General features: G+C 43.0%; 1 protein-coding gene and 1 long non-coding RNA gene across 5 annotated transcripts in view; one reads left to right on the top strand and one right to left on the bottom strand.

Moving 5' to 3' along the window:
• g3bp1 (GTPase activating protein (SH3 domain) binding protein 1) overlaps positions 1-19,870 on the bottom strand; it is a 35,487-nt gene extending 15,617 nt beyond the window's left edge. For 2 of the 4 annotated variants that reach the window (XM_080201335.1, XM_080201338.1), the window contains exons 1-5: positions 19,604-19,841; positions 15,806-15,922; positions 12,883-12,964; positions 1,616-1,789; positions 714-804 (exon numbers count right to left, since the gene is read on the bottom strand). In XM_080201335.1, the coding sequence (XP_080057461.1) occupies positions 714-804; positions 1,616-1,789; positions 12,883-12,964; positions 15,806-15,900 (442 nt within the window). In that variant the 5' untranslated portion in view covers positions 15,901-15,922; positions 19,604-19,841. The other 2 variants (XM_080201336.1, XM_080201337.1) reach the window with 2 other exon arrangements.
• The window catches only part of LOC145351741 (uncharacterized), a 29,993-nt gene continuing 20,176 nt past the window's right edge, over positions 12,953-22,769 (top strand). The window contains exon 1 of the long non-coding RNA XR_013888448.1: positions 12,953-13,040. This is a non-coding gene — a long non-coding RNA (uncharacterized LOC145351741). The remainder of the gene's footprint in view (positions 13,041-22,769) is intronic.

Raw genomic sequence — 22,769 nt, 5'->3', positions numbered from 1 at the left:
AGATAGTTAAGACTTACAGAAATATTTATTGAGATGTGCTTTGGTTAAGAAAAAAACACATAGAATTGATTATTTGAAGAGCCATCCAAGAGAGTTGGTAAGAAAAGACACCCAAGTCATCATCAGACATACAAAAGTGAATACCTTTTCACATCAGGTGAAAATGATATGCAACATTCCATATTTGGAAGCAGCGTGTTTTTCTAAAACACTGATCATCAAATATAATGCAACTGAACTATGGCCCCAACATCCAAGATAAAACTTGACAATTTAAGATTTGTGCACCAAAAGATCTTCAGCCAGCACAGATCAGTGAAGAGGTTTGCTCTTCATTTGCAAATGGTTTGCAAATCACAGCCTGAGTGATAAAGGCTTCGAGAAAGGAATACCTAAACTAACACAAAAGGTACCAAAAGTTAAGTTTTTTAAAAATCAAAAGCAGGCTTGTTGGAACAGACTGTGGATCTGCATTCTAAAGCCTTGCCATCCAAAACACTCTCTAAAAAGCCTTTCCATTGGTCATTCCAAATCAACAATTGATGTCTTATGTCTCTGCTTATTATAATATTGAACAGCATTGCAGACAGCCAAAATAAACTATAGTTTAAATAAGCACACAAGTGCAGTAAAGGTGAAACACAATTACTGAGTGAACAATATGGCTGGATTTGATAGTTAACTTGGTACATTATTGATATATAGTTGCTCACCTTCTGGGGGTTCAGTATCTGAATCCCCAAAAACTTCATCTTGATAGCGAAAAATATCATTGTGGACATAAAATTTGTTTGCAACAGAACCCTGAGAAGAGAAACAAAGACTGAGAAGCAAAAAGATATAGCACACCAACAAACATTAAGCATTTTCTCCCCCTTACAGAAGCTAATACTGTGCACTTCACTCTGTACAATGCCCGATGTTAGGCTGAATGCGCAGGCAAAAATGTGGCAGATGGAGTGATGTGTGGATAAGTGCAAAGTTATTCACTTTGATAGGAAAGATTATTTTAAAAATCAGAATATTGCTTAAGTGGAAAACAACTGCAAAATGCCAAGGTGCAGAGGGATTCAGATGTTCTCGTGCATGAGTCACAAAAAGCTAGAATGCTGGTGGAGCATGTAATTAAGAAGGCTAATGGAAGGCTATCCTTTATTTTGAGAGGAACTCAACATAAAAGTAAAGATGTTTCACTTAAGTCATACAGGATATTGATGAGACAACATCTCAAATCTGTGTGTAGTTTTGGTCTCAAGGATGTAAATACGTTGATATAGATTCTTATCAGGGAAGGGATTCAAAGGATTTTGGGTGTGGATGGGAAATGTGGAACAGAATACAAACAGATCAATCATGATCTTATTTAGTGATTGAGCAAGCTCAAGGGGCAGAATGGCCAACCCTTATTTCTATTTCTTATGACCTTACGAAGAAATAAATTTCTCAGGTTCAAAGTCTTTCAATACCAGGCATGATTTAATTCTTTAAATTATGCTGTGTTTATAGAAATACAATAGAAACCACAACAACAAATTAAATAATAAGCTTCAGCAAGTTACTACACCGAAAGGGAGCAAGGTAAATTTATTGCAATATTTACATAACCAGTTCTTACCTCAGGAGCCAGAACAAAAGTCTGCATGAAGCGTCTCATGGGCTGCCTGTTGTTTGACAGCTCACCCATAACCTGTACTACCACTCCATCATTCAATGTGGCGTGAGCATCTACATGTTTGATCTTTGTGTGGCAGTCACGGAACTGAAGAGACATAACTTTCTTGTGGATTTCCTACAAAGGAAAAAACCTCAAAATTTCAGATTATGAGATTCTGCTCCTTCAAGACCACCATTATTTACAAAAAAAGTTTTAGCTATTGCTTTAAACTTGAAAACTAAACAAATGGAAATAATCCACACAATCCTTAAATTTAACATCTACATTTCAAAAGGTCTACATGCAGATTCTTTTACAAGCTACTGCCTTTCATATTGTTACAACTGCACATCAGGACTAATTGCCAATATGAATTTGCCACCAAAAAAGAAAACGCAAAGTTGTCTAGCCACATCTGAACAGTAACTTGTCTGTTCTCTTTAGATGCTAACTGATCTGCTGTATTTTTCACAGCATTTTCTGTTTCTGCTTTTAATTAGCTTATGCTTATCATTTGTTCTCAACAAAGTGCCATTTTACGAGTTGAAAGAATTGGCAGGTTATATAAAAAGCATGCACATTTCAGGTTTGCAGTCTTGCGTCAAAACTTGAAATGTTTTTCTTCTCACAGGTGTTGCCTGATACGAGTATTTCAAGCATTTCCAGTTTATTTTTCAGATTTCAGTATCTGCCATATTTTGCCTTTAGATCTAAATTAATTTTTTTCTGGTGTAAAAAGAGGTAAGACTTTTGGCCACATTCTACAGCTATATGCAATACCTAGAAAAGAATGGAAGAAATAAAATGTTGAGCTTTGGTGGAAAATCGTAACTCAAGTCTGCGCCCTTCATCCTAAACCTCTGCTTATCAGTCTACAGCTTACTATGTTCACTGCTGATCACTGAAAAATGCAAACAAGCAAAAGGTGGACAGAAGAGTAGTGAGAGTCATCAGTGTCAGAATACTGAATTATGATAGAAAAACACAGGACTATTCAGCCTTGAAAAGCTGAATACAGCAGGGGACTGTCAAGAACACCTAAACAGGCAACAACCCCGACAGAGGACTTAAGCCAAGTTGACACATTTAAAAGACACATTCAAATAAATATTTTTTGTCTGTCTTTATAATAAAAGTCAAATATTTTTGTCGTCAAAAAGTTTGTCATGGTGAATCAGACATCTTGTGAAATGTGGAACTTAACATTGGCAACAAATACTGCAGAAATTAATGGGATCAAAAGGCAACAAATTCCCTGGATTCTTTGAGCTACATCCTAGGATTTTAAAAAGGAGTGGCTAGAGAAAAGGGGTTGCATTGGTTTTAATCTTCCAAAATTTCCTAGATTCTTAGAAAATATGTTTGGGCAGGATGAACGTGAAAAGGAAATATCGTTTGATCAACCTGATTTTGAGGATGCAATTGTAGAACAGATAAAGGGAGGGAGGAAATCAATGGATGAAGTGCATCGAATTTGCATAAAATGCTCAATCATGGGTGGCACGATTAGCATTGCTGTCCTACAGCGGTAGGACCCGGGTTCAATTCCAGCTTTAGATCACTGTCTGTGTGGAGTTTGCACGTGTTCCCCATGTTTGCACGGGTTTCCTCCAAGTGCTCTGGTTTCCTTCCAGTCCAAAGATGTACAGGTTAGGAGAACTGCCCATGCTAAATTGCCCCTTAGCGTCCCAAGATTTGTACGTTAGGTGGATTAGTGGGGGTACAGATAGGGTGTAGGTAGGATACTTGGAGAGTCGGTGCAGACTTGATGGACTGAAAGGCCTCCTTCTGCACTGTAAGAATTCTACGATTAGCTGTTAGAGCTCACAGGATTGAGGGCATTATATTAGCATAGATTGAGGATTGGTTAACAGACAGAAAATGTTAGTGGGGAGATGATAGTATTGTGGAAATGTCACTTGGTTCGTAGACCAAAGACCCAAGCTTCTCAGGAGACAATCCCAAATGGTAGCTGATGAAAATTAAATTCAATTAGTAAATCTTGAATTGAAAGCTAGTCTCAGTTATGGTGACCACGAAACCTCATTAAATATCATAAAAACCCATCTGGTTCACAATTACCTTTTTAGAGAAGGAAATCTGCTATACTTACCTTGTCTGTCCTACATGTGACTCCAGACCCACAGCGATACGGTTGATTCTTAAATGCACATTGATACAACTGAGTGACATGCTAATCTGTATCTACAAAGTTGAGAAGGAACGGAACTGGACAGACCATCCAACATTGCCCTAGGTACTGGAAACAACAATGGCACACCCGGCCTTTAGACCCTGCAATGATATCCTCTTCGTTAACTTTTGGGGGCTTGGCCTATAAACTAGTCAATCACTGGAAATGCTCTAACCCACTGGCAATGCAGACCTAGTATGGTGGTACATAGTCAGGGGCGAATTGCATTGGGAGTCCTCAACATTGACTGCGGACCCCATTGAAACTCTCAGCATCAGGTCACGCATTGGGCAGAAAATCTCTTGCTGATTACCATATATCGCCACCACCCTCCCAACCAGCTGATGAATCATTACTTCTCCACGTTAAATACCAACTGCAAGAAGCTCAGAGAGGCAACGGTGCACAGTATAGTCTGGCTGGGTCCATCATCAAAAGTGGTGCTGTAGTAGCACTGCTGATTGAGCAGGCCAAGTCCTAAAGGACATAGCTGCTAAACTGCATCTACAGAGTGGAAAAACTATTGGACCTCTTCCTCGGCAATCTATTTGCTGCAAATGCACCTGTCCAGGGCAGTATGAGAAGAGTTAACTGCAGTCCTCTTGGAAACAAAGTCCCTTCATATTAAGGATATCCACCATTCTGTTATGTGACACTAGCAGCATGCCAGATTGGAAAGATTTCAAATAGAGCTAGGAATGCAAAACTGAGCATCCATGAGGTACCGTAAGCCGTTAGCAGAATTGTATTTAACAGAGAATCGATAATTGCATGAACTGGCATCCCCGCCCCCCCATTATCAGCAACCCAGGAAATCAACTCCGGTTCAATGAAGCGTGTATGCCAGAAGCATCACCAGTCCTACCTAAAAATTAAGTGTAAACCTGGTCGTGCGACAACATATGATTAGCTGCATGCTAACCAATGGAAGCAACATGCAATAAACAGAGATAAATGATTCCACAACCATGGATTAAATCGAAGCTTTGCAGTCTTGCCCACGTTGGCCTTTATAGCGAGGGGGATAGAATATAAAAGCAGGGAGGTCTTGCTGCAACTGTACAGGGTACTGGTGAGGCTGCAGCTGGAGTACTGTGTGCAGTTTTGGTCACCGCACTTGCGGAAGGATATATTGGCCTTGGAGGGAGGCCAATATATCCTTCCTCTGCAGAGGAAGTTCACTAGGCTGATACCGGACATGAGGGGGTTGGACTATGAAGAGAGACTAAAAAGACTAGGTCTGTACTCGTTAGAGTTTAGAAGGATGACGGGGGATCTTATAGAGACGTATAAGATAATGAAGGGGATGGATAGGGTAGAGGTAGAGAGATTCTTCCCCCTTAGAAAGGATAGCAAGACTAGAGAGGACAGCCTCAAGATAAGGCGGGGGGGGGGGCGGCAATTTAGATCAGAGTTGAGGAGGAACTTCTTCACTCAAAGGGTGGTGAATCTCTGGAATTCTCTGCCCGTTGAAGTAGTGGAGGCCACCTCGCTAAATATATTTAAGTCACGGGTAGATAGGCTTTTGATCGACAGGGGAATTAAAGGTTATGGGGAGAAAGCAGGAAAGTGGAACTGATCCATAAAAACAGAAGAAATAGGAGCAGGAGTAGGCCATCTAGCCCTTCGAGCCTGCCCCGCCATTCAATAAGATCATGGCTGATCTGTCGTGGCTCAGTTCCACATTCCCACCCTCTCCCCATAACCTTTAATCCCCTCGCTTATCAAAAACCCATCAACCTGCGTCTTAAAAATATTTAGCGAGGCAGCCACCACCACCTCAACGGGCAGAGAATTCCAGAGATTCACCACCCTTTGAGCGAAGAAGTTCCTCCTCAACTCCGTTCTAAACCGCCCCCCCAGTCCTACTGTCCTTTGAGCGGGAAGACTCTCTCCACCTCTATCCTATCCATCCCATTCATCATCTTATATGTCTCAATGAGATCTCCCCTCATTCTTCTAAACTCTAACGAGTACAAGCCTAGTTTATTCAGCCTCTCCTCATAGCTCAACCCCCTCAACTCCGGCATCAGCCTCGTAAACCTCCTCTGCACTCCCTCCAAGGCCAAAATATCCTTGCGTAAGTACGGTGACCAAAACTGCACACAGTACTCCAGCTGCGGCCTCACCAATGCCCTATACAGCCACAGCAAGACCTCCCTACTTTTATATTCAATCCCCCTCGCGATGAAGGCCAGCATCCCATTCGCCTTCCTGACCACCTGCTGCATCTGCAGGCTGGGTTTTTGCGACTCATGCACAAGGACCCCGAGGTCCCTCTGCACCGTCGCCTGCTGCAGTTTTTTGCCACGTAAGAAATAGTCCTTCCTACCATTATTCCTGCCAAAGTGGACCACCTCGCACTTGCCAACATTAAATTCCATTTGCCAGTTCCTGGCCCATTCGCCCAGCCTATCTAGATCCTTCTGCAGACTCTCCACACCCTCCGTGCAATTTGCCGTTCCACCAATCTTGGTGTCATCAGCAAATTTCGACACCATACACTCGGTTCCCTCCTCCAGATCATCTATATAAATGGTAAAAAGCCGAGGCCCCAGCACCGACCCCTGGGGCACTCCACTAGTCACTAACCGCCAATCCAAATAGCACCCATTAACCCCCACTCTCTGCCTCCTATTTGACAACCAATCCTCTATCCACACTAACACCCTACCCCAACTCCATGTCCCCTTACCTTCTGCAATAACCTCTTGTGAGGTACCTTGTCAAACGCCTTCTGAAAATCAAGGAAGACCACATCCACCGGCTCTCCTCTATCCACCACCCTAGACACATCCTCACAGAACTCCAATAAATTTGTCAGACACGACTTCCCCTTAACGAAACTGTGCTGCGTCTGCTCTATCAAGCAATTCCCCTCAAGATGCCTCGCTATTTCCTCCTTGATGACGGATTCTAACATTTTACCCACAACAGACATTAAATTAACCAGCCTGTAATTCCCTGCCTTTTGCCTGGCACCCTTCTTAAACAACGGCGTAACATTAGCCACTTTCCAATCTTCCGGCACTTCCCCGGAATCCAGCGACGTTTGGAAAATAACCACCAAGGCATCCACTATCACCTCCGCCATTTCTTTCAGAACCCTCAGATGCATTCCATCCGGTCCTGGGGACTTGTCCACAATCAGTCCCACCAGTCTGTCGAGCACCGCCTCTCTAGTAACAATAATGTCATTGAGACCCTGCAGTCCTACCACCTTTCCATCACTAACACCCGGCAAATTATTCACGTCTTCCTCCGTGAAGACCGAAACAAAAAAGTTATTCAAGACCTCAGCCATTTCCCCATCCCCTACCACTAAGTCCCCCCTCTCATCCTCTAAGGGTCCAATGTTCACCCTAGCCAGCCTCTTCCTTTTTATATATTTATAAAAAAAAACTCTTGCTATCCTTTTTTATATTAAGCACTAGCCCAGCTTCATAGTTTCTCCTACCCTTCTTTATCAACTTCTTTGTCAATCTTTGTTGACATTTAAACCACTTCAGGTCAACCATGATCTTATTGAATGGCGGAGCAGGCTCGAAGGGCTAGATGGCCTACTCCTGCTCCTATTTCTTGTGTTCTTACATACATCCAGTCGTGAACCATAGAATCCCCACAGTACAGTGAATGGCACTGGACAAGCCTCCACAAATATCCCCATCCTCAATAAGGGAAGCCCAGCACATCAGTGCAAAACATAAGACTGAAGCATTTGCAACCATCTTCAGAAGTGCCAGGTGGATGATCCATCTTGGCCTCCTATGGAAGTCCCCATCATCACAGAAGTCATTTTCAGCCACGTGATTTCATGAAACAGTGAAGGCATTGGACATTTCAAAGGCTATGGACGCTGGCAACAAAAGAACTGTGTTGCATTACTAGCCATGCACCTAGCCAGACTACAGCTACAACATTGGCAATTACTTTGAAATGTGGAAAATTGTCCAAGTACATTTTGTCCACAAAATGCAGGATGAATCCAACTCAATCGATTATGATCCCACCTGTGTATTCTCAATCATCAACAAATTGATGAAAGAGGCCATTGACATACTATCAAACAGGATTTACTTAGCAATAATCTGCTCACTGCTCCTCAGTTTGGGTTCCTCAGAGTAATGTTCTAGGCCCAATCATCATTAGCTGCTTTACCTATGACCTTCCCTTCATCATATGGTCAGAAGCAGAAGTTCAACACCATTTGCAACTTTTCAGATACTGAAGCAGCATTCATAAGACTTGCACTACTTAAGTACGGGACAATGACCATCGTCAACAAGAGAAAATCTAACCATCTCCCACGATTTTCAATGGCTGAATCTCCCACTAACAACACCCTGAAGGTACCGTTGACCAGAAACTGAACTATACCAGTCAAATAAGTACTGTGCATTTTGGAGCAGGTCAAAGGCTGGAAATTCTGTGACAAGTTAATTGCCTCCTGACTCCTGAGTACGTCCACCACCTACAAGGGACAAGTAACAAATGTGATGGAATATTTTCCACTTGCCTGGATGAGTTCAGCTGCACAATATCCAAGAAGACTGTTGCCATCCAGGACAAAGCAGCCTGCTCAACTGGAACCCCATCCACCACCTTCAACATTCACTTTCTCCATCACTGATGAGTAATTGCAGCAGTATGCACCATCAACAAGATGCAACTCACCAAAGTCGCTTTGATAGCGCCTCCCAAACCATCAACCTTTACTATCTCAAGAAACAAGGCAGCAGATGCATGGGAATACCACCACTTGCAAGTTCCCCTGCAAGAAACACAGCACCCTAACTAAGAACTACATTGTTCCATTCCTTAGCTGTTACTGGGTCAAAATCCTGGAACTCTTCTTACAACATGAATTGTAACAGTTCAATAAGGCGGCATTCACCTTTTATTGCAAAGGGATTGAAGCACAGAAGTCCTACTGAAGTTAAAAAGGGTCTTGGTAGGATCACACCTCGAGGGCTGAGTAGATTTGTCTCCTTTCCTGAGAAAGGATGTATTTGTCTCACTACCTTCTCAAGGGCAATCATGGATGAGGAATAAATGCTGGCCTAGCCAGCAAGCCGTGGATAACGAAGGAGGTGAAGGAAAGTGTTAAATTAAAAGCGGAGGAATTTAGAGTAGCTAAGAGTAGTGGGCGAGAAGAGGATTGGGAGAGGTTTAAATGTCAACAAAGATTGACAAAGGAGTTGATAAAGAAGGGTAGGAGAAACTATGAAGCTGGGCTAGCGCTTAATATAAAAAAGGATAGCAAGAGTTTTTATAAATATATAAAAAGGAAGAGGCTGGCTAGGGTGAATGTTGGTCCTTTAGAGGATGAGAAAGGGGACCTAGTGGTAGGGGATGAGGATATGGCTAAGGTATTGAATAACTTTTTTGTTTCTGTCTTCACGGAGGAGGACGTAAATAATTTGCCGGGTGTTAGCGATGGAAAGGTGGTAGGACTGGAGGGTCTTAATGACATTACTGTTACTAGAGAGGCAGTGCTCGACAGACTGGAGGGGCTGATTGTGGACAAGTCCCCAGGACCGGATGGAATGCATCCGAGGGTTCTGAAAGAAATGGCGGAGGTGATAGTGGATGCCTTGGTGGTTATTTTCCAGACGTCGCTGGGTTCCGGGGAAGTGTCGGATGATTGGAAAACGGCTAATGTTACGCCGTTGTTTAAGAAGGGTGCCAGGCAAAAGGCAGGGAATTATAGGCCGGTTAGTTTAACGTCTGTGGTAGGTAAAATGTTAGAATCTGTCATTAAGGAGGAAATTGCGAGGCATCTTGAAGGGAATTGCTTGATAGAGCAGACGCAGCACGGTTTCATTAAAGGGAAGTCGTGTCTGACAAATTTACTGGAGTTCTATGAGGATGTGTCTAGGGCGGTGGATAGAGGAGAGCCAGTGGATGTGGTCTTTCTAGATTTTCAGAAGGCGTTTGACAAAGTACCTCACAAGAGGTTATTGCAGAAGGTCGAGGGACATGGAGTTGGGGGTAGGGTGTTAGCGTGGATAGAGGATTGGTTGTCAAATAGGAGGCAGAGAGTGGGGGTCAACGGGTGCTATTCGGATTGGCGGATGGTGACTAGTGGAGTGCCCCAGGGGTCGGTGCTGGGGCCTCAGCTTTTTACCATTTATATAGATGATCTGGAGGAGGGAACCGAGTGTAGGGTGTCGAAATTTGCTGATCACACCAAGATTGGGGGAACGGCAAATTGTGCGGAGGGTGTGGAGAGTCTGCAGAAGGATCTAGATAGGCTGGGCGAATGGGCCAGGAAATGGCAAATGGAATTTAATGTTGGCAAGTGTGAGGTGGTCCACTTTGGTAGGAAGAACGGTAGGAAGGACTATTACTTACGGGGCAAAAAACTGCAGCAGGCGACGGTGCAGAGGGACCTCGGGGTCCTTGTGCATGAGTCGCAAAAACCCAGCCTGCAGGTGCAGCAGGTGGTCAGGAAGGCAAATGGGATGCTGGCCTTCATAGCGAGGGGGATTGAATATAAAAGTAGGGAGGTCTTGCTGCAGCTGTATAGGGCATTGGTGAGGCCGCAGCTGGAGTACTGTGTGCAGTTTTGGGCGCCGCACCTGCGCAAAGATATTTTGGCCTTGGAGGGAGTGCAGAGGAGGTTTACTAGGCTGATACCGGAGTTGAGGGGGTTGAGCTATGAGGAGAGGCTGAATAAACTGGGCTTGTACTCGTTAGAGTTTAGAAGAATGAGGGGAGATCTCATTGAGACGTATAAGATGATGAATGGGATGGATAGGATAGAGGTGGAGAGACTTCCCGCTCAAAAAAGACAGTAGGACTAGGGGGCACAGCCTCAAGATAAAAGGGGGGCGGTTTAGAACGGAGTGAGGAGGAACTTCTTCACTCAAAGGGTGGTGAATCTCTGGAATTCTCTGCCCGTTGAAGTGGTGGAGGCTGCCTCGCTAAATATTTTTAAGACGCGGGTTGATGGGTTTTTGATAAGAGAGGGGATTAAGGGTTATGGGGAGAGGGCGGGAAAGTGGAACTGAGCAGCGACAGATCAGCCATGATCTTATTGAATGGCGGGGCAGGCTCGAAGGGCTAGATGGCCTACTCCTGCTCCTATTTCTTATGTTCTTATGTTCAAGGCCCAAATCCCATAAACAAGTAAATAAAAAGAAATAGTGTGTTGTTCTTGAGTTGGAAAGCTTTAGTCAGTGGAGTATAAAAATACTCTGCTCGAGTCTCAGCTATTTATATTCCACATCAATTACTTAGATGAGGAGACCAAGTTTAACGTATCCATGTTTGCCAATGATACAAAATTAAAAGGAAATGTATGTGTGATAAGTGCAATAAAAGATTGCAAAAGGATTTGGGTTAATGAGCAAGCAATAATGTGTCAGATGGAATATACTAACTGGGGTAGTATAAAGTTATCCACTTTAGAAGGAAAAATAAAAAAGCATATTTTTTTCTAGCCAATGAGAAACTGGGAAATACTGAGGTCGGAATGTCCTTGTTCATGTATTACAGAAGGATAACATGTTGGTACGTCAGGTAATTCGGCAATTGCCTTTTATTGAAAAGTGGTTGATGCACAGAAGTCTTACTGAAGTTGTATAGGGTCTTAGTAAGACCACACCTCAAGTACTGAGTAGTTTTGGTCTCCTTTCCCAGGAAAAGACAGTATTACCTCAGGAGCATTCACTGAACTCATTCCTGCTAAAAGGAGATTATCCTCCCAGAAGATAATAAGTTGACTAGGCCTATATTCTGTAGAATTTAGAAAAATAAAAGGTGATCTCATTGAAACATGGAATTCTTAAAGGTGCTTGACAGGCTAGATTCTGGGAGCATGTCTCCCCTAGTTGGGAATGTCTCAAATTAGGGTCATCACAGATTGAGGGATTTGCCATTTTGTACTGAGATGAGGAAAAATATCTTCACTCAAAACATTGTGGATCTTCAACATTCTCTACTGCAAAAAACTTTCGGCACTCAGTCATTGGGTATATTCAAGTCAACTGATCAACGGATTCTCTTAGAGCCTCTATAAATATATGAATTTGGCCACAATACAGAAGGTATACCTGAGATAGACTAAGCAGGGTGTTACTGAATGGAGCAGCAAGCTCAGGAGGCCAAATTGCCTACTCCTTCTCTCATTCATGTTTTTAAATTTCATTCTGGGATTATAGTTGAGTATCAACAATTACCCAACTTAAAATGTGACCAATATCAACTTATTCCATAAAGGAGGGAGGGAAGTAAAATAAGTCATAACCAAGTTCTAATTTTGTCCCTAAAGGAATGTTAAAACACAAATTCTCTCCAGCAATAAATTGTAAGAAGTAACTTCTAAATTTGTGCTTCATAGTTTGGGTGTTAATAATTCAGTTTCTACATCTATAGTTAGATAAACAATTTAATTTTCACTTTAATGTGCGATTTTCATAAACATTCTCATCAATTTTAATTACAAATAAATAGAATTAGAATCTACAGGCAGCCTTAAATCAACCTCTTGCTAATGTCAGTCTTAAGGAGTTCATGGGAAGTTTTATAATTGATTCCATTCCTACTGCCAAAGGTAAATAACAAGATAAGGTGGGAAATTTGATGAACAAGATGCATCAACTGGTAAATTAGTACAAGTTTTCAAACAGGAATGAGTGGATCAAAAAATCTGTTGCTAACTAGAAAAGGTGTAAATACCAAAAACAATAACAAGACAATTGGAACAAGCTCTGTTTAGCAGTGGGATTATTAGGCAATGGAATATTAAAGCCTTGGCTATAAATGTGCAGGCGCATAAGTAATCCAGTAACAGAATCTCAAAGCAAATCTGAAGATTGCAGTCTGCCAAGGCATTTATAGCACTGAATCCAAAATGCCACAATGACAAGAGTCCTGTTTCAGGTAGCAAAGCTCAAATTGCAAACTCCCCCCGAATAGTAACCAGTGCCTAGCACTGGTTAGAACTACAGCAAGGAGCTGCAAATTTCACATAACTGGATGCTTATATGCGCAATTTTATAATTTGTATGTGCACAAGTAAGAGCATTACCGCTTGTCCGTACACTGCCTCTGCCGGATCTCCATTCGAAGTCAAACCACCATGAACATATGAAGAATTCTTTCCATAAAACCTAAATGCAAAACAGATCATTAGTGGAACATCCACATCATTGTGTGCAAACAGAAAGTGCCCATCATCATGAACAGGTAAGCCTTTCTGTTACGAAATAATATAGTATAGCAGTGTTGAAAAACAGTCAAATGCAAGAAATGCATCTCATATGAATTAACTATTTTGGTTTTTGATTTTAAACTATTAAAATATGTGCAGTCAGAAAGAGATGCTAGGATTCAGTACAGTAATGAAGAACATACTTGTCGATTGAATCGTTTTGAGTAACAGAATTTTTAATCAATTGATTGGAAACTTTGACATCCATGATGAAGAAAACTCCTACATCTTTGGTTAACACCAAAGTTCACAAAACATCACTAACGCATTAACATGGAAGAATTCCCTAATGCAGTCAATGTCAAATAAAAACAGTAAATCTATTACAGCCCAAACAAAGACATAAAAACGTAAGAACTAGGAGCAGGAGTAGGCCATCTGGCCCCTTGAGCCTGCTTTGCCAATGAGATCATGGGTCATCTTTTTGTGGACTCAGCTCCACATATCCGCCTGCTCATAACCCTTAATCCTTTACTGTTTAAAAATTCAACTATCCTTGCCTTAAAAATAACAGGTGCAAGTGTTTGCTTTCGAGCTATGATGATCTGCAGTTAAAGTGTCTGAAAGGGTGGAGGAAACAGATTCAAAAGTAACTTTTGAAAGGGAACTGAGGAAGAATAATTACAGGGCTATGCAAAACAGCAGTGGACTAAAACAAATTGGACAGCTCCAATGCAAAGGGCTGACCAAGGCATGATGGATTGAATGGAGTATACTGTGGGAAAATATAATGGTTGTTCATTTGGGGAACAAAAGTGTATTATTTAAATGGAGAAAAACTGCAGAAAGCTGCAACACAAGGGGGGGCACTTGTGCACAAAACAGAAAGCTACCATGCAGGTGCAGCAGGTAAATAGGGAGGTTAATGGAATGATGGTCCTTATTTCAAGGGGGCTGGTGTATGAATAGGAAAGTCTTGCTGCAACTGTACAAGGTACAGGTGAGATCATATCTGGTGCACTCTAAGCATTTTGGCCCCTTTATGTAAAGAAAGATATTATTTCATTGAAAGCAGTTCGGAGAAGGTTCGCTAGGATGATCTCCAATATGGAAGAACTGTCTTTTGCGGAAAGGTTAAGAAGGTTGGAACGCCACTCACAGGAATTTAGAATGAGAGATGATCTCATTGAAACATACAGGATTCTTAAGGGGCTTGACAGACTAAATGCTGAGAGGATGTTGCCCCTCGTGGGAGAGTCTGGAATGGAGGGTATTGTCTCAGAATAAAGGGGCACCAATTAAAACTGAGACGAAGAGGAATTCCTTCTCTCAGAAGGTCAAGTGTCTTTGGAACTCCTTGTCACAGAGAGCTGTGGATTCGAAGTCCTTGTGTATAAGGCCAAGATGGATAGATTTTTGATCAGTAAGAGAATCAGGGAACACAGGGAAAGGGCAGGAAAAAGGAAGTGAGGAATGTCAGATCAACCATGATCCTATTTAATGATGGAATAGGCTTAAAGGGCTGAACAGCCTACCCCTGTTCCTATTTCTTAAGGTCTACAGAATATCCTACTTCTGTGTTGTATGATTCTATGATTAGTCATCTTTTTTATTCTGTGTCAGCACTATTTTCACTCACCAGTAATTCCCATCTGTAATGGATTATACTGCCTGCAGGTAAGCTATCACATGACTATCAGAAATACATTTTAGATTTAATTCAGAGGCCCAATGCATTTAGTTAACAAGAGTTAACAAAAGCTACGTTAGAGAAGTATTAAAACTGAAAAATTACTAAACATTATTCACAGAACTGCAAAGACACCAAAACACATGGTGGAAAGAATATTAAACTCAGAACAACAACGGTGCTACCGTACGAGGAAACAACCACAGCCTTCAACTGACAGATCAATCCCTCTGTCTTAGAACAGCATACATTAAAATTTATGGTTCAAGGGGCAATATTTCTGTAAGACTGAGATGCGCCTTTAGCATAGGGATAAGTATTTTTCTCTCAATGGTTTGAGACACTTTGGAACACTGCCTCAGAAGGTGAAGGCAGGACAATGAATATTTTTAAGGTGCAAGCAGATGGATTCTTGTAAGGAAGAGAATCAAGGTCATCAAGGGTAGATGGTAATGGAGGCATGATGGGAATCAAAACACATAGATCAGGCATGATTTTATTAAAAGGCAGAGCAGCCTCAAAGGGCCAAATGGCTTACTTTTGCTCCTAGTTCCTATGTTCATATATATCATATAACTGAGCCTGCTATACTGAAAATTCAGATCAATTAATGTTTTTATGTTAGGCTGTCAGTTACACATATATCCAATTGAAACTCAAATCTATAATAAATATGTTTTAAGTCTTGTGGGTCTTGGCGAAGTATAATTTTATTAATTTGTTACTGTCTGAGCCAGTAAGTATTCTCCTTAAAGTTCTAATTAATTCTGCAGAAGGCTCAACGGATTAGTAAAATAGTGAGAAGGTACTGAGCTGAAATGCAAGTACTAAGTCATACTGTAATTCAAATCTAAGTCTTCAATTGATATGGCCAAAATGAACATTAGCTATGGTAACTGCCACTCTGGACCAATAGAAACAGATCAAACAAACCATCACATTCAGCCTGAAAATGTTAGACCACATTCACTTATTTTTCTCTCTTGCTATAATTTTCACACTTAAATGACCTGCAACCACTTTCCCAGGATTTAGCTGACTTAGTCACAAACATGCCCTTGCTTTCGTTCAGCTCAGAAAAGCAGATGTTTGCAAAAAGTGCCAACTTACCTGTGTAAATAGTCAGGGGCCTGGTTCAGCAGTGTGTAATACTGCCTCACAAATTCCCGCCCTACAAGCAGGGGACTTGGCTTCTCCATCACCATCTCTTTGGTCAACTGAGAATTGCTATAAGAAGAATTTAGAAAATAATCAGGGATATCTTCGTTTGATTATATAAACCAACCTTTCAACTAATATTAGTTTAAAACAATCAAGTCAAAAATGTAAAGCCACTAATTCATAATTCTTCAAAAATATAACTCAGACAAAAGCTGGTGCAATGGACACTCTTATTTGGGCCAGATAGAACGAACAGAGTCTTCTTCTGCACTTGACTACATAAGGTCCAGGCTGGGAGTGCTCGACTCATTCAAAATACCTCATACTCCAGTCTCAAAATGTTTGAAGCCAGGGACTAGATGCTCACAACTGAACCTGGATCGGATTCTAGCCGATAAAGAACAGAATCAAGCCCTATGTGAGTTAAGATTGGATAGTTTCAACCCAACTTCTGGTAGAGATCCACAACACAAAACTTAGGAAATCGGCAGTTTCATCAAAGGCCATCCCATGTTAAAGAAAATGGAGAACTGTCAAAATACTTCGACAGTAGATGCTCATCTGAGATTGGGGAAGATAATGCCCACAATATGACTTAATTTCATCCAGAGTAATGGGCAATATCAATTATAGCTCCCAATGTTACACAAACTATCATTTGCACTCAAACTAGGGACAATAAATGAAAGATAGTCGCTAAAGATGTTATAGAAATTTAGGATCAACTTACTATCCCCCAGGCAATGGTTAGGATTGGAATATTCACCAAATGAAGTAATTGAGGCGCCTAACAAATGCTTTCCAGGGGAAGTCAGATAAGTATATAGAGAAAGGAATACAAAGTTCGATACTGATAAGGTTAGAGGAAAAGATTGGAAACTCGGTTGGGTTGAAAGGTCGACTTCCATCATTTTGTGAATTCTACGTAGTTCTAGACAACCGGTTTTGAAATTCAATATTTTGCGTTCTCTTCTGAATTTAGAAAACATCAACTTTTCTAAAACTTTAACTTTTTTGCCTAACAATTTTTTTGATATTCATCATATCTGACAAATTACGCAGTTGAATCAATACATGATGCGATCACAACATCTCCTCTATACCAAAATATTAGTGCAAGTATAGGATATATGCTAAGTGGTATAAAAACAATGAAAATACGCCTTTGTTACACTAATCACATAATGCACCTTTATTTCACCAGAGGACACTTTACTGGCAAGTTGACACATCTAATTCAATCAGTCTTGTTTTCAGGTCACTGGAGTAATTAACACCATGGTGAGCCCATTAGGATCGTATGTTACAAGTGCGGAAGATGAATCAGATAATACAGTATGCAGGCAGAAAGCAACTGCAGCTCACTCAATCTACCCAATTTCAAGAAAGGCTATGCCTATAAAATAACAGCTTTGAGCCAGTATAGTTTTCCCACCTTGGTTTGTTTGAACAATTTTCAGGTTAGTCTCTTCAATAATAATGTTATTCTTTTCAAGATGTCTGTATCTTTAAATCTCTCGTCTCAAGGTTACTTTTGAATTCACTCTCAAAACAAAGAATGATCAGGATAATCATAAACTATAAATTAGGAGAATCATTACACAGACAAACTTAAACTGGCATTGCTGAATCACCAAGAATTGTTGCAATTTTCTAATACAGGCTTTCAATAATGAAAAATGAATGTGGTTCCATCTGAAATACATCTAACCAGGGTTCTAAAGTCCTGCAGCATACTGTTTTTCTTTTGTTTTGCCCCACTCCCTAAATTGCCATGACAGACAGGAACAGATCTTCTCAGTTTCTAATTTCAGCCTGGACAATTCCGCAAGCATTATAGGACTTGTGGTGAATCCATTTCGAACGATTACATGCAATGGCAATCGTTAAACAGTGAAACTCTGCTATTCATACAATCAAATAATTAATTTACGAAGGAATGCCCTATATTTACACTGAGGGCATCAGCGCATGAATCCGTCATCTAAAGAAATGAAGGGCTCGAAGAGATTATGGCCGCTTTTGCAAAGGAATAACAATGACAAGACATTGCTGTAAAATGCTGAACGACAGGAAGAACGAGGCATTGTTCTTCCTCTTTCCAACTGATCAGCAGGATTCAACTCGTAGGAGAACAGCACGTCGAAGTCAGAGGCTCCCCCTGAAATAATCATGAGTGATCGGGAGCATAAACAGCCCGCAGAGAGGGGCCGAGGGGAAAAGATTGCCAGTCAATCTCCTGACCACCTGCTTTACCCTGACACATGCGAACGACTGATAAGAAGATTCAATTCTAAGTCCCGGCGGCGACACCAGGCTCAGTGCGGCAAGAGATAGGGCCCAGGCGAACACGTGGGAGAGTACAAGACCGGAGTGGGGGTGGGACGGGGGGGAAGGAAGGCAAGGGGGCATGATGATGGTGGAGAGAGATATATGTGGTCATGATACGGGGGGTGGGGGTGAGGCGGAGACATGAGATGTGGTGGGGTGATATGAGGGTGGGCAATGTGGAGAGATGTGCTATGTGGTGGGGATGATTTGATGATATGGGTGGATGGGGAGATGATATTGGGGTGTGAGAAGATATGGATGTGGGGGGGTGGGGATGACGATGGAGAGGGTGATGAAGGAGGTGGATAATGGGGCAATGATATGGAAGCGGGGACAGGGGGAAGGAGTGATGATCGGGAAGGGAATGGTGGCGGGGTTGGTGATCTGGGAAGGGGGGGTTGGTGATCTGGGAAGGAGGGGGGGGGTTGGTGATCTGGGAAGGGGGTTGGTGATCTGAGAAGGGGGGATGGTGATCTGAGAAGGCGGGGGGTGGTGATGTGGGAAGGGGGGATGGTGATCTGAGAAGGCGGGGGGTGGTGATGTGGGAAGGGGGTTGATGATCTGAGAAGGCGGGGGGTGGTGATGTGGGAAGGGGGTTGATGATCTGAGAAGGGGGGGTGGTGATCTGAGAAGGGGGGGTGGTGATCTGAGAAGGCGGGGGGTGGTGATGTGGGAAGGGGGTTGATGATCTGAGAAGGGGGGGTGGTGATCTGAGAAGGGGGTTGATGATCTGAGAAGGCGGGGGGTGGTGATCTGAGAAGGCGGGGGGTGGTGATCTGAGAAGGCGGGGGGTGGTGATGTGGGAAGGGGGTTGATGATCTGAGAAGGCGGGGGGTGGTGATGTGGGAAGGGGGTTGATGATCTGAGAAGGGGGGGTGGTGATCTGAGAAGGGGGGGTGGTGATCTGAGAAGGGGGTTGATGATCTGAGAAGGCGGGGGGTGGTGATCTGAGAAGGCGGGGGGTGGTGATCTGAGAAGGGGGGGGGCGGTGGAAAATGCAGCTCCCTTTCAGTTGATGCGGGAATCGCGTCCCTGGGTGTTCACCACGTGCGATGTGGAAGCCCCGCTCTTCGGTCGGGGCGGGGGAAGGCAGCGGCGGCCGCCCTCCAGCGGGGATGGGTGAGGGCAAGGAGGGAGAGAGACAGAGAGCGGCTTCAGCCCCCAGGCCCCTGCCCCCGGCTCCCCGAGACAGACAAAGGCCGGAACGCCGCCATCCCACCCCACATCTCCTCCCTCAGCCCGTCTTCCCCGCCATCCAACCCGGGGACGCGCCACTTACCCACTCCCCCTCCCCCCCCCCCGGAATGGCCGCTGCCCTCAGAGCCGCGGGCTGTGTGTAAAATGGCGGCGGGCCTCCCCCCCCACCTCCTCCACGGGCTCCCGGTCCCCGAACCTCGACAGCAGCCGCTCACTCACCGCAAGAATCCGACCTCGGAGACACAGAGAGAGAGAGACACACACACACACAGGAGGAAAAGAGCGGACAGGGAGCGAGGCTTAAACCCTCGGCTTTCTCGATCGGCGGTGCCGAAAACAAGTTTTGGCGGGTGTGTGAGGGTAATTTTTTGGGGCCCCCTTTTCTCTCTGTCTTGTTTTTTTTAAAATTTTTTTTAAGTGAAACACCCGCACCGCCGAGAGTGCCGGCTCGGTCGCACACTAACCTGCTGGCGGAAAAGGACGGCCTGATTGACAGCTCCGCCACTCAATGGCGGGCCGGCCCGCGCCGCGAGGGGGGCGGGGACTGGCGCCGGCACCGGCCAATGGCAAGCGGGGAAGGGGGCGGGAGCGCGCAGGCCAGCAAGTTCGGCCGACCGGCAGCGACTGCAGGAGCTGCGGGGGAGACCCCGTAGAGGGGGCGGGACGCCCTCCACAGTTCAGCCAATCGGCTTCGCAATTGGCCCTGATTGACAGTCTGGAGGGCGGGCTCTGCCTGGGAGCTGTTGTCTCCTCCATATAAGGAATGCTGAGGCAACCTGGGAGTGGGTTAGAGAGTGAAGTTAGAGTCCAAGTTAATAAAGTGCCTGAAAAGTGTGTGTTTTAATATACTGGTGCAAGTTATGCTAGTAAATAAACCAAAAGTAGATTTGAAGCAGGTGGTCAAACCTCCAAGAGAGAAGGTTGAAATTGCTTTTAAAAGTTTTTTTACTTTCTCAGCTAGGGGGTTGGGGTGGGAGGGTAATCCTTTATGTCATAAATACTATCAGCAGTCAAATACAGCGTCACTCGTGAATCATTTTTGCATACCTCTCAATGCTCAACTTAATGAACACATCAACTCCAGTTGCTGTGCCTGAGTCAAAGTAGTTACCATTGCATTCTCTTCATCTGGGTGAAAGAACCATTCATTCTAGAAGGTAATGGACAGTCAAAGTTGCTTGATGGAGGTATCATGCCAGTTAGGGTGTACTGTGTGTCTTGGTTATCATATTAATTTTTTTTGGTGTTGAAAGTGCTGCTTCCTCTAATAGCTGGTTTTCAGTCCACTGTATTCTTCACTGCTCATGCTGGTAAGATATAGGCCATTCAGCCCTCTGACCCTTTACCTCCAATCAATACTATACACATATTCCTTAATTCTCTTTTGTATTTCAAAATTGAGCTATCTCTGTTTGGGATATATTAGTGACTGAGCATCCACAGCCCTCTGAGGAAGAAAGTTCCAAAAATCCATAACCTCTGAGTGCAGCAATTCTCACATCATCTTAAGAACATCATATGATTCAATGTAATCACACCTTAATCTTATAAATTCTATGGAATTTAGACCTTGTTTATTGAATCTCTCCACATATTTTTCGATTATCTTTTCGCTTTCTCCATTCCAAAGTTATCAATTCCAACCAATCTTTCCCCAAAATTCTCCAGTCCAAGCAACATCCTCATAATTCTCCTCATTACCCTCTAGTTCAATCACACCCTCCATGTAATGAAATGACTAGAACTGTACACATAGAATTCTAGAATGTTTACAGCACTGAAGCAGGCCATTCTATGCTTCGTGCCCATACCATCTTTCTGCAAGAGTAATTCAACTAGTCCAATTTCTCTGCCGTCGCTGTGAATTTCTCAGATTTCTTCTCCTTCCTTTCGAAAGCTGCAATTGAATAATTGCTTTGTCCTGGATGGTGTCAAGCTTCTCGAGTGTTGTTGGAGCTGCACTCATATCAACAAGTGAAGAGTATTCCATTACTCTCCTGACGTGTACCTTGTAGATGGCGGACAGGCTTTGGAGAGTCAAGAAGTGAGATACTTACTGCAGGATTTCTAGCCGCTGACCTGCTCTTGTAACCACAGTATTTATGTGGCTAGTCCAGGCCATTAATGTTGATCGATACAGTGTGTTAAATGGAAAGAAATACAAGTAAATCACTGTTTCATCTAAGAAGAGTGTTTGGGGCTCTGGATAAACTGAGGTCAAAGGGCCAGTGTAGCTTCATTTACATTTGCATGGGTAGGTGCCAAGGAAAGTGGAGTGATTGTTGGAGTGATTGAAGAGTAGATGTTAAGAGCAGGCTTAACAGTGTCTTTGAAATGTTGAACGAAATGGGGGGTGGTGGTGATGATTTAGAAGAATCCTGAAGAAGAGTCATACAAACTTGAAATGTTACACTATTTTCTCTCTCTATAGATGCTGCCAGACCTGCTGAGTTTTTCGAGCATTTTTCTGTTTTTGTATTGACTGGGAACTACTTGGACCTCTGTTCAAGGAAAAAGTGTAGTGCATCAGATTCTCCTGTTGCGGTTGGAAGCATAGTGGGACTGGAAGTCCATGGTGAAAAGGAGATGACTGATACCAGGAAAATGGAAAAAGCTAATGTGTTGAGGGCGTTGGAAAAATTGGACAAGGGGAGGAAAGCAAATTGGGTTGTAATTTGGAGAAATAAATCGCAGGGAACAAAAGCACACAGAATTGAAAAACTTCTCATTACAGTCCTATTTGTGAAGGAGCTATACATCAGGTTACGAGATTGAAGGTCATGCTGTTTTAGAAGTCCTTTCTATAATATGCTTTTCCACCTTCCACGTTATTGCTACTTTTTAATTGACTCAGTCATTGAAATGTATAAATCGAATTGAAACATAAATTCTGACAGGGCTCAACTGAATGTATATCAGGATGATGCTTCCATGGCTGATGGTCTAGAGTAAGGGGTCACAGTCTCAGGATTGAGAAATTTCTCTACTCAGAGGATGGTGAACCTATGGGATTCTCTACCACTAAAGGTGGTGGAGGCCAAGTCATTGAATATATTTAAAAAGGGAATAGATTTTTGGACACGAAGAACATCAAGACACATAGAGAGAGATTGGTAGTATGGCATTGAGATAGAGGATTGGCCATGATCATATGGTGAGCAGGCTCTGGCGGGGGAAGGGCTTATTCACTCTCTGATTTTCTGTTTCTATGTTTCCTAAAAATATTACAACCTCATATATTTATTTTCTATTTTTTGCCCCATTTTTGACCAAAGTTTCTCTTAATGGTAAGAAACCTTTATCTTCCGAGACTACTAACTTCCATTTACTGGCATTATTTTCTGAACATTGTGATTGCTTTCACTTTGCATTTCGTTTGAACATA

The sequence above is a fragment of the Carcharhinus amblyrhynchos genome, chromosome 13 (assembly GCF_965287045.1).
Source record: "Carcharhinus amblyrhynchos chromosome 13, sCarAmb.v2.hapA, whole genome shotgun sequence".
NCBI lineage: Eukaryota > Metazoa > Chordata > Chondrichthyes > Carcharhiniformes > Carcharhinidae > Carcharhinus > Carcharhinus amblyrhynchos.
Note: the sequence above shows the minus strand (reverse complement) of the source record. Positions and strands in the feature narration are given on the sequence as shown.